We start from the raw sequence: 19,072 nt of genomic DNA on the forward strand, positions 1-19,072 counted from the left end.
TTACATAACTGGAATTTATGTAGGATCCTGATCTAGTGCCAACGTCATTACTCTGTGGCATCCGGGCCAGGGTCTTCAAACGTCCTTGTCTAATGAGGTCTGCAAGGAACTTGCTACGTTATGATCTCATGTGAAGCGTTGGCCTCATGTGACGTTATGGCTGGCCTCGTGACGTCATGGTTGGCCTCATGTGACGTCATGGTTGGCCTCATGTGACGTCATGGTTGGCCTCATGTGACGTCATGGTTGGCCTCATGTGACGTCATGGTTGGCCTCATGTGACGTTATAGCTAGCCTCGTGAAGTTATGGCTGGCCTCATGTGACGTCATGGTTGGCCTCTTGTGACGTCATGGTTGGTCTCATGTGATGTCATGGTTGGCCTCATGTGACGTCATGGTTGGCCTCATGTGACGTCATGGTTGGTCTCATGTGACGTAATGGTGTTGTAGGTGCTTTGTAAACACCAGAGGCCCCCCAAGATATATATCAGCATTCAAGTTTCAGCTGAGCAAGTTTGCAAGATCCTGGTCCATCACTGATGTGGACACCGGAGAAGGGTCCTGCACCTTTGTGGATGCCAGAGCAGGGTCCAGCATCAATGTGGACGCCGGAGCAGGGTCCAGCACGGATGTGGATGTTGGAGCAGGGTCCTGCACCGATGTGTATGCCGGAGCAGGGTCCAGCATGGATGTGGACGCCGGAGAAGGGTCCAGGACCGATGTGGACGAGAGCAGGGTCCAGTATGGATGTGAACACCGAAGCAGGGTCTAGCACGATATGGACACCGGAGCAGGGTCCAGCAAGGATGTGGACGCCGGAGCAGGCTCCAGCACCGATGTGGACGCCGGAGCAGGGTCTAGCACGGATGTGGACACCGGAGCAGGGTCCAGCAAGGATGTGGACGCCGGAGCAGGGTCTAGCACGATATGGACACCGGAGCAGGGTCCAGCAAGGATGTGGACGCCGGAGCAGGGTCCAGCACCGATGTGGACGCCGGAGCAGGGTCTAGCACGGATGTGGACACCGGAGCAGGGTCCAGCAAGGATGTGGACGCCGGAGCAGGGTCTAGCACGGATGTGGACACCGGAGCAGGTCCAGCACGGATGTGGACACTGGAGCAGGGTCCAGCAAGGATGTGGACGCCGGAGCAGGGTCTAGCACGGATGTGGACAGCGGAGCAGGGTCCAGCAAGGATGTGGACGCCGGAGCAGGCTCCAGCACGGATGTGGACACCGGAGCAGGTCCAGCACGGATGTGGACACCGGAGCAGGTCCAGCACGGATGTGGACACCGGAGCAGGTCCAGCACGGATGTGGACACCGGAGCAGGTCCAGCATGGATGTGGACACAGAAGCAGGGTCCAGCACGGATGTGGACACCGGAGCAGGTCCAGCATGGATGTGGACACCGGAGCAGGTCCAGCACGGATGTGGACACCGGAGCAGGTCCAGCATGGATGTGGACACAGAAGCAGGGTCCAGCACGGATGTGGACACCGGAGCAGGTCCAGCATGGATGTGGACACCGGAGCAGGTCCAGCACGGATGTGGACACCGGAGCAGGTCCAGCACGGATGTGGACACCGGAGCAGGTCCAGCACGGATGTGGACACCGGAGCAGGTCCAGCATGGATGTGGACACCGGAGCAGGTCCAGCATGGATGTGGACACAGAAGCAGGGTCCAGTACGGATGTGTATGCCTGAGCAGGGTCCAGCAAATCTCTTTGCTCATCTCTAGTGCCAACACGATGGAATTTTAAGTCTGTTTTATCAATGGACGTGTGGCACAAGAATGGATAAAGGAATAAGCCGACATCGGTGCCCAGAGAGATGAGGCAGTTCACAATCAGAATGCAGCTTCCATCTCTGCAGCACAGTGTAGAAGATGAGAGCTACGCTCTGATTGGTTGCTATGGGCAACAAAGCTCAGACTGATGTTTGGGGTCAGAGCTGTAGCAGGACAGTGCACGGTGTGGAGCAGGAATGTGTCCTCTGTGTGGCGGCTCGTAGGGGGCAGGGCAGCCTGTAATAATGGAGTTTACACCGCCGGCCCCCTGCAGCCCCCATTGTAACCCGAGTGTGAGATAGGGACGTGAGTGCGCCCCCTGCTGAGATCCCGCCTCCCCCTCGTGCAACAGGCGGACAAGATACAGGAGGACAGGGCGGAGGAGAGCGCGGCGGTGACTGCGGTGCTGTACTGACACCGGGACCACAGCGCCGGGCACACAGCACACTGCACAGCGCCGGACACACTGCACACAGCACACTGCACAGCGCCGGACACACTGCACACAGCACACTGCACAGCGCCGGGCACACTGCACACAGCACACTGCACAGCGCCGGGCACACAGCATTCCTCCGCTACTCCTTGGCCGGTGCTTAGTGATCACAGCGCAGCTGACAATGTTCGGTGAGTGCCCGAAATCATCTGTGTAATATCTGTACTGTCAGTCTGGGGGCAAATATCTGGGGAGATGAAGGAATGGACCAGAGGATCTATTATCTATCTATCTATTATTTATCCATCTATTATCTATCTGTTGTATCATCTATATATTTCTACTATATCCAATTCAAAGGAACTTTATTGGAAGAACTTAATACACCTTACAGTAGTTTTGCCAAAGCAAGTGTCCAGTAGGGATCGGGACTGTGGGGATGTTGGGAGGGACTGTAGTAACAATGAATTGGGGCTCGTCCAGGGTGGGGGCTATGGGGGTCCATGGCATATCACATCTCTCTTTCCTGCAGCCCATGGCATGTGCTCACGTACTGCATTGCTGTCTCCCACGCACTCATGTTACTGTGCTGCTCTTTCCCCTGCGCTCACATACTGCGCTGCTCTCTCCCCTGCGCTCAGGTACTGCGCTGCTCTCTCCCCCACGCTCACATACTGCGCTGCTCTCTCCCCTGTGCTCACGTACTGCGCTGCTCTCTCCCCTGCGCTCACGTACTGCGCTGCTCTCTCCCCTGCGCTCACGTACTGCGCTGCTCTCTCCCCCGCGCTCACGTACTGCGCTGCTCTCTCCCCCGCGCTCACATACTGCGCTGCTCTCTCCCCTGCGCTCACATACTGCGCTGCTCTCTCCCCTGCGCTCACGTACTGCGCTGCTCTCTCCCCCACGCTCCCATACTGCGCTGCTCTCTCCCCTGCGCTCTGGTACTGCGCTGCTCTCTCCCCTGCGCTCACGTACTGCGCTGCTCTCTCCCCTGCGCTCTGGTACTGCGCTGCTCTCTCCCCTGCGCTCACGTACTGCGCTGCTCTCTCCCCTGCGCTCACGTACTGCGCTGCTCTCTCCCCTGCGATCACGTACTGCGCTGCTCTCTCCCCTGCGCTCACGTACTGCGCTGCTCTCTCCCCTGCGCTCACGTACTGCGCTGCTCTCTCCCCTGCGCTCACGTACTGCGCTGCTCTCTCCCCTGCGCTCACGTACTGCGCTGCTCTCTCCCCTGCGCTCACGTACTGCGCTGCTCTCTCCCCTGCGCTCACGTACTGCGCTGCTCTCTCCCCTGCGCTCACGTACTGCGCTGCTCTCTCCCCTGCGCTCACGTACTGCGCTGCTCTCTCCCCCGCGCTCCCATACTGCGCTGCTCTCTCCCCTGCGCTCACGTACTGCGCTGCTCTCTCCCCTGCGCTCACGTACTGCGCTGCTCTCTCCCCTGCGCTCACGTACTGCGCTGCTCTCTCCCCTGCGCTCACGTACTGCGCTGCTCTCTCCCCCACGCTCCCATACTGCGCTGCTCTCTCCCCTGCGCTCTGATACTGCGCTGCTCTCTCCCCTGCGCTCACGTACTGCGCTGCTCTCTCTTCTGCGCTCTGGTACTGCGCTGCTCTCTCCCCTGCACTCACGTACTGCGCTGCTCTCTCCCCTGCGCTCTGGTACTGCGCTGCTCTCTCCCCTGCGCTCACGTATTGCGCTGCTCTCTCCCCTGCGCTCACGTACTGCTCTGCTCTCTCCCCTGCGCTCTGGTACTGCGATGCTCTCTCCCCTGCGCTCAGGTACTGCGCTGCTCTCTCCCCCCACGCTCACATACTGCGCTGCTCTCTCCCCTGCGCTCTGGTACTGCGCTGCTCTCTCCCCTGCGCTCTGGTACTGCGCTGCTCTCTCCCCTGCGCTCTGGTACTGCGCTGCTCTCTCCCCTGCGCTCTGGTACTGCGATGCTCTCTCCCCTGCACTCAGGTACTGCGATGCTCTCTCCCCTGCACTCAGGTACTGCGCTGCTCTCTCCCCCCACGCTCACATACTGCGCTGCTCTCTCCCCTGCGCTCACATACTGCGCTGCTCTCTCCCCTGCGCTCACATACTGCGCTGCTCTCTCCCCTGCGCTCACATACTGCACTGCTCTCTCCCCCGCGCTCACATACTGCGCTGCTCTCTCCCCCGCGCTCACGTACTGTGCTGCTCTATCCCCCGCGCTCACATACTGCGCTGCTCTCCCACGCTCATGTACTGCGCTGCTCTCTCCCCCGTACTCTTTTCTTCGCCCAGCAGGATAAATGTTTTCTCATCCTCCTTTATGGAGCCCAAATTCAGGAAGAGATCACAGAGGTTCCTGAAGTAAGTGTCCCTCACTGCTGAGTATTTGGTGCAGTGTAGCAGGAGGTGGGTCTCATCCTCCATGTCATAGTGTGAGCACAGTCTGCCCTTCCTGGGCTTGTAGCTGTCTGTACCGGCCGACCTCGATGGCCAGACTGTGGGCACTGAGTCTATACCGACTCTGGATCTGGTGGTCTCTGTGGGTCAGATGTGGAGCCAGTCTTTTGTCTCTCTGTAGACTCCGGTACATGGTCAGTTTTTGGATGATGTAGTTCCTGCAGTCACCTCTCCTGGTCCTTGTTTCCCATCATCCTGATTCTGGCTTTTGTCGGGCTGCTGTGATTGGTGTTTTGGTCCAGTTGGGTTTGGATGAGCTGTTTCAACTTCCTGGGGTTCTGGTTCATGTGGACCTCCTATATGTAGCAGGTCTTTATGAGGAAGGGAGCTTGGATTGCTACTATGTAAGTGATCCTGGAATGACAGCACCATCTTCAGGACTGCTAGGTGCAGTGTGAATCTGCCCAGCTCAGCCCGACAGGCACTGTTGGTGGTGCTCTGATGGAACTGGAGGAGGTGTTTACAGAATTCCAGGTGGAATATTCCTGTGGGGCTGGAATCCCATCTTGACCATTCTGAGTATGTGTGAGGGCCCCAGACTTTGATGTCATAAAGGTGGATTGGGGTGATAATGACATTGAAGATTTTTAGCCAGACCCTCACTGGCGGCTTCAGATGGTAGAGTTTCCTTCAGATGGCATAGAAGGTTTTGCAGGCCTTGTTTGTCCTTCAGGGTCGCTATCGCTTTTTCGAAGCTCCCTGACTGGTGAATTTCCAGGCCCTGGTAGGTGTATTTCTCCATTCCTGTAAGTATGTAGTTGTTTAGCACAAATGAAGGGTGCTGGTCTGGTCTTTCACCTATGGAACATCATGATGTAGGTTTTCTTTTTGTTGATGGGTAAAGTCCAAGGGGAGCTGAACTTCTCCAAGAAGTCTTGGAGACCTTTCTTGTTTATTGTCATCATCGGTAATCCATCTGCATACAGCAAGAATTTGACCTCGGGGCATCATGCAGGGTTAAGGTACTGTCACAGTAAGCGATATCGCTAGCAATATCGCTATAACTTGTGACGTTATAGCGATATTGCTAGCGATATCACTATGTGTGATACTTACCTCCGACCGCTCCCCCGCTGGTTATCACTGATCGCGTGAGAACGTTCAGGACCGCTTCTCGTCGTCAGCTTCCTGCGGCGCTTCCTGTGGAGAGACGAGCGACGAGCGTGGAGCCGGGCGGGAGGACGCAGGATCGCCTAGTGTGACAGGTAAGTTGCGACCCCCGACCCAGTGATGTCGCTGGTGAGATCTGCCTGTGTGGCAGCTCACTAGCGACCACTTAGCGATGCACCAGCGATCCTGACCACGTCATATCGCTGGTCGGGATCGCTGGTACATCGCTAAGTGTGACAGTACCTTAAGACCAGGTGCTGCGGAGGATTCTATGGAGGTGGTCAGTTTATTGATGTAAGGGTTGAAGAGCGTTGGACTTAGGCTTCAGCCCTGTCTGACTCCGTGGCTCTGCTGGAAATCAGGGGGAACATCCAGGGTGGTGGCTATGGAGGTCCATGGTCTATCCTATGTCATGTGCTCATAGATAGATAGTTATATTACGTAATATGATGATGGAGGGTAGGAGATGACAGTTGTGTGGTCGTAATGTTTTGCTCTGGTGACACTGGTCGATCTTCCACCTTCGGACATTTAAACCCTTCGTAACTATTTGGGGTCACAGTGAGGTTTGCTGGTGACCTCTCGCCCTTCTGTAGCAAGACGTCGCGCTCCCCGCTTTTCTTCTTGGTATCCAAGTATAACACTGTGTGTTTTCCTTCATTGGGGGGCCGGGGCGTTTCTCTAGGATTTGTGCTGCGATATGGAATTCTTGTTTTCCTCTTGGAAGAGAACTTTGTGGTCTTTGGCCCTGGATGATTTTCTTTTATCGGAGCCACCCACATCTAAAGAATGAGCAGATCCTTATCATCACGCAGGGGGTCAGGCCATGATGCAGGCACCCAGTGCCATGTACATGGATTCCTGAATTTAGGGGAAGTAGAGGCTAGCCTAGTAGAAAGTGCCTGACATCTCTCTAGGAGCCCATAGTTTCAGAAGGTGCCTGGTATTCCCGCTTCCTGAATTTAATAATGTGTCTTCCGCACACTCCCAATCCTGATGGTATGGTACTGTGGTGGTTTATGATGCATTCTGACTCAGAATCACAGAGTTTTCAATACCCCTGCTTGCTGCCAATGACTTACTGCTCTTGCCTAAAGGCTTGTGTGGCTTGTGTGTTTATCTTTGTATCTGTGTTATATGTATGCTTGCATGTAGTGTACATGTATTCAGTGGTGATTATATATACATGTATCTGTGTTTTATCTGTGTATCTGTCTACAGTTGCAATCAGAATTAGCCACCCCTTCGTGAAAGTGTCATTAGTACTTAGTAGAGCCCCACTGGCTATTAGGATCAGATATCAGCTTCTGGCAGTGTTCCTGAGGAATGTTAGCCCAATCCTCAAAGGCCTTCAAATGCCGTCAAGTCACTAATAATTTTGGGGTTTTGGGCTGATACCTCCTTTACATCCCACCAAAGATTTTCTATGGGGTTCAAGTCAGGCAACAGTGACGGCCACTCCAAAATCTTCTTTTGTGGACTGTGAGGTATGCTTAGGATCATTATCACATTGGAAAGTCCAGTGACGCTCAACCTTCAGCTTCCTCACAGAAGACATTACTTTTTTTTGTCCTAAGATTTCCTGATACTTGATTGACTTTATCTTGTCCTCCACGCTGCAGGTTTCCAGTGCCAGAGGAAGCGAAGTCTCCACAATTCATCACAAAACCACAACCATGCTTCACTGTAGGCATCACCTGAGTGATAGCCATACTTCACTTAAACCATCACTAAGCCACCACCATGCTTCATTGTAAGCATCACTGAGCTACCGCCATGCTTCACTCTAGGCATCACTAAGCCACTGCAATTCTTTACTGTAGGCATTACTCAGCCACCACCATGCTTCACTGTATGCATCACTGAGCCACTGCCATGCTTCACTGTAGGCATCACCGAACCACTGCCATGATCCAGTGTAGGCACCACCGAGCCACAACCATGATTCACTACAACCATCACCGAGCCATCGCCATGATTATACATCATTGAGCCACCTCCATGCTTCACTGTAGGCATGACCGAGCAACCAACATGATTCACTGCAGCTATCACTGAGCTACCACCATGCTTCACTGGATCCATCAACAAGCCACCGTCATGCTTCACTATAGCCACCCACTGAGCCTTCTCTATGCTTCAATGTAGGCATCACTGAGCCATCTTCTTGATCAGTTATAGGCATCACCGAGCCACCACGATGCTTCACTTCAGTCATCACTGAGCCACCGCCATGCTTCACATCGATCATCACTGAACCACTGCCATGCTTCACTGCAACCATCACTTAACAACTGCCATGCTTTACTGCAATCATCACTGAACCACAGCCATACTTCACTGCAACCATCACTGAACCACCACCATGCTTCAGTGCAACTATCACTGAACAACTGCTGTACTTCACTACAACCATCTCTGAACCACTGCCATACTTCACTGTAACTATCTCTGAACCATTGCCATGCTTCACTGCAACTGTCTCTGAACCACCACCACCATACGTCACTGCAACAATCGAGTTACCACCATGCCACCGGCATTAATCACAGCAACCATCAATGAACAACTGCCATTGTTCACTGCACCCATCACTGAGCCACTGCCATAATTCAGAGCAACCACTGCCATACTTCAGGCAACCATCAGTCAGCCACTGCCATGCTTCACTGCAACCACTGAACCACCACCTTGCTGCACTGCAACCATCACTGACCCACTGCCATACTTCAGAGCAACCATCACTCAGCCACTGCCATGCTTCACTGCAACCTTCATTGAACCACCGCCATGCTTTACTGCAACCATCACTGAACCACTGTCGTGCTTCACTGCAGCCATCACTGAGCCACTGTCATGCTTCACCGCAACCATCACTGAGCCACCGTCATGCTTCACAGCAACCATCACTGAGCCACTGCTATGGTTTACTGCCATCATTACTTTGACTTTGCCATACTTTAATGCAGTCATCACTGAACCACCGCCAAGCTTCACATCAACCAACACTGAGCCACTACCATGCTTCACCGCATCCTTCACTGAGCCACTGCCATGCTTCACTGCAAACATTACTGAACCACCGCCATGATTCATTGCAATCATCACTGTACCACTGCCATACTTCAGTGTTTTATTTATAGTTTTCACAGATCGAATACTTACCCATTACAGCCTATGGTGCTAGCCACATGTCTGTATTTTTTCCCAGACCGTATGTCATCAAAAATATCAAGAGGCATGTCTTCTTTTTATCTGAGTCACGGATCAAAATTACCCAGACAAGTCTATGGGTCTGTGAAAATCACATCAGTATGTTGTCCATGTGTCGTCTGTGATTAACATTTAATGGACAGGAGAAGATTTGTAATTTATTCCTTTTTTCTTCCACTGACATCACTGATGGAAAAAAACTAGTACTCTGACCAAACATGGAAGAAAATGGGATCCAAACTCAGACCGCTTTTTGCATAACTGAAAAATGATGTTCGCCTGAGGGACGCCTTACTGCAGTGGTCCCCAACCTTTCTGACATTGAGAGGCACATTCTGCTCCGCGAGAGGATCACGAACCACATTCAGCTCAGTGAGAGGATCGCAAGCAATGTTCATCTCAGAGAGACGGTTGCGAGCCACATTCAGCTCCAAGAGAGGATCGTTGGCTACATTGAGCTTTGAGAAAGGGTCACAAGCCATATTCAGTTCCTCAAGAGGATCGCGAACAACATTTATCTCAGAGAGAGGATCACAAGCCACATTCAGCTCTGTGAGAGGGTCACGAGCCACAGCCATCTTTTGCGCACTCACAGTAGTAGAAACCAAATCCTCCATTACAGGTATAATGATAACCAAAGCTTTTCCACTGAAATCAACCCAAAGCAGAATAGTGAGATCCAGGGGTTCACACAAGTCCCCCCATTCAGTATTCTCCCATCAAGCACTCCCAACACACTGTCACAGCCAGCTTCAAGCACCTCCTCTGACAGGTAGTACCATCCTGTCTCCAGCGTAACACACCTAAATTATCTCTAAATCCCTAAGACCAGTATATGGGCATCCAGATCTGCTCTTCTCTGCAGGGCCGATCAGAAATTTTGAGGGCTAGTCACCATTTTGAGATGTGCTCCTGTTTACTAGACCTGGAGCTAATGAACTAAGCTGGCAGACAGCTGGGAGCCACAATTCATGGGACCGCGAGCCACATGTAGTTCCCGAGCTACAGACCACTGCCTTACTGCTTCTGCCACCACATCATCCTGCAGGTCTCTTGCCGTCATTCCAGGGTGTTTGACCACCTGAATCATCAGTAACCTGATGGCAGCCGGTGACGGCTTCATCTTCCTGCCACTCTCTTGACTAAGGCATGGGTTTCACGTGTTGACCGTGGTTAAACGACTGCTGACCGGCTTACATACAGTGTTTATTGGCCTTTTCAGATCGCCCAACCACACTACATATGCACACAGAACAATCGCAAATATGATCGTTCTATGCTCATAGAGTATTTCATTAATCTCGACAGCATTTGTCCTGTTTACACAAAATGACGTGCCGCCGAGAAAACGAAAGAAAATCATCAGTATCGGCCCACTTAGAAGCAGCAGTGGTAGAGTTGATGTGAATCGATGCACAGAACCCAGTCCAGCAGCTGAAGAGATAGTCTGTGGCTGTGCAGAACTCCTTGCGATCTCACGAAATTTGCTGCTATTCTTTTGATTTGAAGAGTCCTGGCTTGACATCTTGTCACTATGATGACAAGGTAGCCGGGATGTAGAAGGTGGCTCTCAGGGCTCCCATCCAGCGGTCACAGATTACCGGCCTTGGTAGCTGGACTGGGTCCTGCGAATAGATCTTCATCCAATATAAGAATTAGCCATACTTCTAACTTACAGACGTCACAGTCTACAAACCACCTAGCCAGTCCAGATATTTGAGGTGTTTCATCAAGTAACGAAGCCCTTTATGCTTGAGAAATCCCCCCATTTGCAGATGTTCTCTCTTATGTGGGCTTCAGTTCTGGGGTTGAATGATTTTCAGATTGCGGTCGTCGTCAGTAAAAGTGGCATTTTGTGCTGAATCTGGAGAAACCACTTTTTATATTATGGTAGTTGTGTTGAGATATTTGTATTGTTCTTGTTTCTTTTTTTTATATTGCAAAGAGCGGAAAGTTTATACATTTTGGTAATAAACCAAATGTGTAATGGGGGTTGAATTATTTAGATGCATCATTTGTAAGCATGTGTCCCGTACACATTACATACATGTTCATAGGCTTGTGAGACCCCGGACCCTGGGTATACACTGCATACACTAGTCACCTCTGTGAGTCACAGATGTAGTAGATGCGGTCGTCCCATCTTTGTTTGGCCGGGGGTCCCTTACGTGATGGTTTGTGGATGTGTCTTGTGTTAGTATAGTAACGCTGGATCTTGGCTGTAAATTTCATGACATTGCTCAATAACCAGAGAACACGCTGTATTTCTGCTCGCTCACAATGCCCTGACCAAAACCCAATGACATCAGCGGGGGAGCAGCCAAGAACATATTCTGTCGCCACAATCCCAGAATGCGGACGGGTGGTTGGGGGCTCATGATATCACCTCACAGTGCTGATAAGCGGCTCACATTCCTTCATCACATCCTTAAGTACTCCAAGAGAACGCCTGGGTATACAGTCATGTCCTCAGTATAAAGGGAGTGATGATTACTGAGACCACAACCCTTCCCTATGCTCCATCTGTATTACATTCACATGAGCAGCCAAAGCCCCCCATACACATGAGGTAGCTGTCGGCCAAACTATGGTTCAGGCGACAGCTATCTCTCGGTAGAGCGCTCCATGTTCTCTACGAGAGTGTCGCTGCCAGAATTTTCTTTTTTATCACTTGGAGAACAAAAGGATTGCCTGTTGGAAATCCAACGTATCAGTTCCTTCTCTCACCCCGGCAGCCCGCGGAGCTTCATACACATTATACTATCTGCTGATCCTGCCGATATTTGCTGGTTTGGCTGATTTTAGTTCAATTTGCTTGGAGGCCTTATTGGTGCCCAAGTTCATTAGAATAAAGTTGGTTAAATTGGCCAATTCCTGCTAGTTAATGGCTTGTCCAGAACTTTGTTTTTTTTCTCCCTCTGGAACTAGGTTCTTATCAGCAGGTGTAATTGCTAGCTATCTGCCTGTTCTGCCTGGCTCTGATCCCTTCCGACTTAGAGTTCTCACAGACCGCTACCTACCAGCGATGCTTCTGGTGATGTCACATTGACATAGCAGCTCTTTCACTTTTACTCTGCTCTATCGACAGAGTGTCATTGCTGATGTCATGCTGATTGACAACCAGCTCCCCTCTGCCTAACTGCAGGGAGCAGACAGTTAATTAGCATAATGTCTGCAGTGATACCCTGTCAAAAGAGCAGAGTGGAAGTGAAAGAGCTGCTCTGTTGACTTGAGGTTAAATGAAAACATAGAATTGCCGCCTGAGCCAGAATATATGGTCAGATGTCACAAACAGAGAGGGGCCAGGAGATCTCGGCGTTTGGTTATCCGAACTCCTGCACTGGTTAGAACGGTTTCCGCAAGTGCAAGTTTTCTTTGCTCTAGGATTGCTAAGGTTTATCTCCTGGAACTCTCCATCATGGATTGCCTCAGCTGTTCTAGTTAGACTCTCCCCTCTGGTATATATGCTCTTCACTGGCATTTGGGAATTGTCAGTGATAGCTCATTCTGCCTAGTGTGGAGTTGGAGGAGTTGTTCAGTGTTTGGAGTTGGCGTTTGGAGAGTTGTTCTGGCAATTTCTGCGTGGAGTTTGTTTGCGTTTTCATCCTCCTCCTCTCCTATTTAGTTTCACCTACTTTACAATCCCCTGTGTTCCACTCTGTTGTTTGGTAAGTATGTTTTGTATGACTGCAGTTTTCATTTATCCCTGTTTGTCTTCCCTTGTCTGTCTGGTTTGTGTAGTCCTAAACATTTCGGCTTCACACCTGGGTGGTAAGGGTAAGTCAGGAGCATAGCAAGGCACTTGACTCCAGCGTCTCCACCTTCCGGGGTAATCTCTGGGAGACAGGGATAGACTGGGGTGACCCCCAGCGTGAGGGATAGAGAAGAAGCCCCTTTCCTCAAGAAATCCTGCAAAAGTACCAAGACAGCAGGACAGGTAGTTAGCAAATACCTGTGTCGGTAAGTTCATAGCCTCCAAAGCGAAGGAAGCCCAAAGTCCCAATAACTCCTTTGAAAGTTTTTTTCAACTAGTAGGTGATAACTTGCTGATTGTTGGGAGTCTGACTATTGGGAACCTCACTGAATAGAACTTTCCCTATTTTCCCCATCACGTCTAGCCGAGATCGGCAGGTTCGGCCGCTTTCATCTACTATGTATGGAGACCTAGAATGAAACAGTTATTGAGCATGAGCCCCAGTGCGCACAACTGCTCCAGTCATTGTCGGCAGGACTGCCAGAGATAGCTCAGTATTAACGGTGCAAATGCATGCACTTCAGAGCCTCAAGACCTCCAATGATCAGTGGATGGGTGATAACTTGCCTACCTTGGAATAAAGGCCCCCACGCATTAGACTTTGATTTTGACAGGATCGGCCGGCATTATAATGTATATGATGGCTTCCCTCTCGAGAGAAGGATCTGGTATGTCCGATATCTCAAGGAAATAAGTAGCTTCCAGAGGAGTCTCATAGAGAACACAGGAGAGTTCATTTGTGTATGGGGAAGTTGAAGTGAAATAGATGTCCTGCTGACCGCTAGATATTTTGTATCCAGGACCTAATCCTGTAAGGCCCCTTTAAATAAATGCACATTTAAGGGGCGCTCACTCCCTATCATGCGCCCAGAGATCAACCGGCAATCAGGGAGCAAACTTTTATGCAGCATAAAAGTTATATTTGGTGAGATGTGCTGTGAAAATGGTATCAGGAGGTATGATCTATCATGCATACCCCACCTCCTGACCAACACCAGGTGCAAGTGGTCCTAACAAGCACCAATCAAGGTTCTCTATGGGCAGCCTCGGGCCTTGCCGTGAGTTGTAGTCCTACAGCTTTAGGTCGGAGTGGCGTGGTTAACTGGTAATTCTTAAGTTATTAGAGAAGACACCGTCATGGCGGCGGATTTTTTGTGTAGGTGTCTCTATATCGTTGTCTGGGAGAACATCTGCTCTGGATAAGTAGAATGTAAACAGGCCTTCAATGTACAGCATCTGTGGACGTGGATATACAAAGCACACTCATTTTCATACCCACCCCAGCTCAGCGCCTGGGCGCTCATTACAGTTAACCACTTCCCATACCGGATGAAAATTAAAGTACTTGTAAGAAGGAGAACAAAAAAAAATCCTTCTTCCGAGACCAGTTTCAGAAGATTATTGGTGGTGTGACTGCAAAACCCTAAATCAAGAGTTCCACTTAGTATCCAAATTGTAGGCTTGTGCACAAAGCCTGCGTGCTACTATACAGGGATCTGTAGGGCGCCGTATAACAGAGGTTCTGGGACCGCTACAGTTCTGAGAGTAAAGAGAATACATCTCTTTTATAGTGCTTAGTAAAATGATCGTAAAGGATGAGAAAAACATGGATGCTTTCAATCAGAAACAACGGAGCTGATCTGTTTCCAGGTTGGTTCTGCTGTTACAGATGAGCTCCTGCAATTCCACCCACGGCATGTGAACTCTAGTGGTCCTACTCCAGACGAAGCAAAGTGGGGGGAGGCTCCTGCTGCAGCCAGTTGTTAGGAAGGCATGTTTGAACTCCTAAGACACATAAGGTGGCCCATACACTGTTGGCCAAACCGACGTTTTTGCCGAGAGCTATCTCTCCTACCATATACTGGATTGGCTGAGTGTTCTGGTGTTTTCAATGGGAAGAGGGAGAAAGCCACTGCTAGATACCTCAGGCGGCGGCTTATTAAAGAGGTTGCCTACTACTTTAACATTGATTCTTAGTCATCGATGTTAAAGCAGTGGACAACCTCTACGTGAAAAAAAAACAGAACAAACTAGATCCTCTTTTTTTGTCAGGAACTCTCTTGAGACCCCATGCACATCAGATGGTCAGCTTATTGAGAAGGAGGAAAGGAGTGGAAAGGAGATGTAAGGAGCCCAAACACCTTAGATAACTATCTGGCACATGCTCTTTTTGACTTCCCCATGTACCTGCACTCACTACTCAGCCAAGCATGCATGGTAATTGCATATGTGGAGAGGGGTAAGCAGCTGCCAGACACCTATGATGGCGGCTCATCTCCCAGAACAAAAGGATTGGGCTTTGAAATTCAACATGTTCAATCCATCAAGAGGCCCGATACATGTTAGATGGTTGGCTACTCCTGCCATGGATTGGCTTGTATGTTCAATTTATTTAATGTGTATGGTGGTCAGTATGCGGCAACCTTAAATTGGCTAGTTTGCCAGATATTCATCTAATGTGTCTGGTGGAATTTTTGGCTTATTTTTTTGTGAATTTAGTTTTTATTAGCGGTGTTCCTCCGTCATTATCGTCACTGCAATCAGTTCTAATCTAGAGTGAACCTTGTAGTAAGCAATGAATTGTCTCATACTGATGATATTTGCCACAGTCCCTGACCCACTTTATATACAAATTATCCAGCCTGCAGCTGCCCCAGGTGTCTGCGGCCTTTATCAGGGCTATTTGGAGAATGGCTTTGTGAAGAGCATCAGATAAGTCGGTGACCAGAGGTCGGGCCTTTGTTATTCTGGAGATCAGCTGTGGTCATATAAACACCACAGTATTGTCCAGATCCCGCTGATTACAGTAACGTGATCCATGTTATTACTGGGAATTGTGCAGTCTTGGATTAGTCAGGGCAAGCTAGCCTTAAATTCTAGGTCTTTGCTGTAAGGCCCCACACACATTCGATGGCTGAATGATTTTTTTGGTTAACAACTAATAGCTATCTTCTCGACACAGGATCGCTTGCCCGACTGGTCTTGTGCCCTGTCTGAGAGATCTTTCACCAGTGTCCTCTGTCAGCAGCTTATCTACAAGGAGAACAAAAGGGTCGGCCATTGGAATGACACCGTGCCAAATCTCTCCCCTACAAAATCTGCAAAGTGAGACAATGGGCCCTCATACACTACATTAGACTTTTGACAAGGTTCACCCAACTTTAGACTCATGCATATACCGAGTTTTAATGCCCCATAAAGTTGTCTAGAAACAAAGCATTGTATTTTGAGGTCTTACAAGTGGCCCCAGTTGTTTTGTAGGGGAGCACACTGAAACAAAAGGGGTTCTCCAGGCCTTTGATATCGATAGGCTTTCCTTTGAAATCGTTACCAATATCGGATCGGCAGGGGTCCCGATACCCAGGTCCAACACCATTACCTGTTAGACCAGCTAACATTTGAGGATTCCCACCAATCTGAAACCAATGACCAATCCTTCTTGGACAACCTGTTTGAAAGTGTTGTCTAGCCATGAATTTAAAAAAAAAAAAGCTTAAAAGGTTCTAAAAGAACTAAGTAAATCAAATCCACCTTATAGATTCCCCGGCACTCCAGTTCTGATGCTTCTCTCTGGACATCCTCCATCGACAATGACATCACGACACAGATATGTGACGACTGCAGCCAATCACTTGCTGTAGTGAATCATGGCTGCGGGCAGTGACCGAGAGCTGTGTGGACCCTCATTGTACCTCCGGATATATCCGATTTCATATAGTGACCAACAGAATATAAAGTTGATGGATGCCACCTCGTTTGTCATACTTGTGTGGCGCTGTCTTGTAATGTTGTACATGGCATATTCATTGAGACAGTGTGGATCTTGGAGACTTCCGTAGTTGCAGAACTGACAAGAAAGATGGGCACCAGAGCTTTGGTTGTGTCACTGTTACTTCTTTTTAGCGAGCAGTTGGGCTCACAACAGTCAACCCTCATTCGACATTCGCTCTTAAAGGGTCAACTTTGTTTTAACACAGGAAACCTTTGTGATGGTGATTTTCTGTGCCACCTTCAGAGGGAATTACCGGCCCAATGTGTCGTGCTCATGCTTCATGGCGAGACTGTGTCATTGTGTGTAACCACAGGGGGAAGTAGCAGAAATGACTTTCCTGCCACATTATTGAGCACGTGAATCAGAACGAGAGACCGAGAACATGACAAATGCCGAGACCCTGCACTCCTGTGGGGCAAAAATAATGATCCCGTACACATTAAACAAAGATGGACTGGTGAACGAGCAATTGTTGGAGGTAAAAAAAAGCATCTCAGTCTCCATTGGCCAATAATAAACCCAGTGATCTGCAGAATAACTACATCATGCCTAATCAATCTCCTGGACCATAGCAAAAGTTCATCGGTCGGCCAACGTTTGTTCACTTTGCCGAGGCAGCCGGCAATTGTTCGATATCGTTGAAAATGTCTGTTTTAGCCAACATTCAACTGATGTGTATGGGGGTTCTTCCGATAAACGATTGTGGCCGTTACCAATGACTGCCGATCGACGGCGGCATGCAACCTGATCGGTGGTTACTTAGTATCCCGAGCGCATATATCCGTGTCCCTTGCCCAACATTACCATAATTGTTCTGTCCGCATGGCGTACCATCTTTCTCGGCAGCACATGACCTGTTTACACATGGCAATGTCAATGTGCTGCCCAGAATGACCCTGAGCGTTTTGTTCATTCGTCTGCCTGTTTGCACAATTATGAGGAATTCCTAGGAACTATCATTTCCAAAAATCTTCCAGTGTAAATTCGCCTGTTCAGGCAGATGTTCATTTTTTTTTTTTGGACATCATAAAAAATTAACAATTTTAATCAGATTGTCAGCAGTGTTTAATTAGTGTGTACATTTTTACCATTAAAGGGGTTGTCCACTACTCGAATAACCCCTTATCAATCTGCCGATTGTTTGCCCCCGTTAAAATAGAAACACCTATACTTTCCTCCGGCGCCATTTCAGCAGTGTCGAAGTGGAAACTTCAGCATCACAAAAGAAAATGAGACTGTAGGTCTTTCTGCAGTGTTATTTGTTTGATCCGGCAATGAGTTAATCGGATATGGTCCAACGTTTTGACCGAGAGCGGTCTTTGCCAAGGACATCTGTGTGTAGAAAGAGCATTAAATGCGGCAGGGTGTAAGCCGCAGCGTCAGCAATGGCTCTCTCCTTTCTCCATGGATTTCTTAGAAATTGTGCAATCACTTTCTTCGTGCTATACCACATGGTGACTTTTGCTGTGCAATGGCCTGCGGAGCCACGTGGGCTGCAATCTCATAGTTCACTTCTATGCTACGTGGTTGATATGACCTTACAATGGGCTGAGATACTGTGTATGGTGCGGAGTCATAGCCCAGTGCTATGCTACTAGATGACTTTTACCAGGCAGTAGGTTGGAAGACAATGCTTACTGGGCGGCATGGTGGCTCAGTGGTTAGCTGGGGTCCTGGGTTCGAATCCCACCAAGGACAACATCTGCAAGGACTTTGTATGTTCTCCCCGTGTTTGCGTGGGTTTCCTCCGGGTACTCCGGTTTTCTCCCACATTCTAAAGACATACTGATAGGGAATTTAGATTGTGAGCCCCATCAGGGACAGTGATGATAATGTGTGCAAACTGTAAAGCGCTGCGGAATATGTTAGCGCTATATAAAAATAAAGATTATTATTATTACTGCAGTCTGATAGCCGACCACTGCGCTTGTCATGCATTGGTCTAGGGACTATGCAATTTTCATAGTCCGCTGCTAGGTTACATGAGGGCTTCTGCTTTTCATTGAGCTGAGGGAATGTAGACGGATGGCATAACTGCTGTCCGTGATGTTCATGTTTATGGACCTATAGACTCTTATTTTGAGTGGTGACTCTGACCAATTTGGACATGTCTGATTTTTTTTGCTGACATTTGACCCACTACTACACTACTTGGTGAATTTTTGCCATCCATTGGACTTGGGGACCATGCGGGGTTCAGTCTTTTACCTCGTTGTTACATGGAGACTTTTTCCTTTCATCGGGATGAGGGAACATGCATGGTGTAGTTGTGACCTACTGATGTAGTACTTACTCGTCCATTGGGTTGATGAACCATGCATAGCACAGTTCTGTGTCCTACTATTACATTACTTAGTGAACATTGCCATCCACCAGGCTGAGGGAACATGCATGGTGTGGTCTTGTGATCCACTGATGTATTATCTACTCATCCATTGGGTTGAGGAACAATGCATAGCATAGTCCTGTGTCTTACTACTCTATTAGTGAACATTATCCTCCATTGGGCTGAAGGACCCTGCGTGGTTCAATTTTATAGCCCATGGTGGCATTTTCCATGCAGT

The 19,072-nt window shown here is 49.4% G+C and overlaps 1 protein-coding gene across 3 annotated transcripts in view; it reads left to right on the forward strand.

Annotated features, from left to right (window-relative positions):
* LPAR2 (lysophosphatidic acid receptor 2) overlaps positions 1-19,072 on the forward strand; it is a 101,043-nt gene that overhangs the window by 24,314 nt on the left and 57,657 nt on the right. The window contains exon 1 of one of the 3 annotated variants that reach the window (XM_073557155.1): positions 2,030-2,414. The exons of the other annotated variants lie outside the window; for them this stretch is intronic. Within the exon in view, the coding sequence (XP_073413256.1) occupies positions 2,408-2,414 (7 nt within the window). The 5' untranslated portion in view covers positions 2,030-2,407. Of the gene's footprint in view, positions 1-2,029; positions 2,415-19,072 lie in introns of those variants that run through there. 3 annotated transcript variants of the gene reach the window in all.

Source organism: Dendrobates tinctorius, unplaced genomic scaffold, assembly GCF_039654945.1.
Source record: "Dendrobates tinctorius isolate UK_male_01 unplaced genomic scaffold, ASM3965494v1 ptg000245l, whole genome shotgun sequence".
NCBI lineage: Eukaryota > Metazoa > Chordata > Amphibia > Anura > Dendrobatidae > Dendrobates > Dendrobates tinctorius.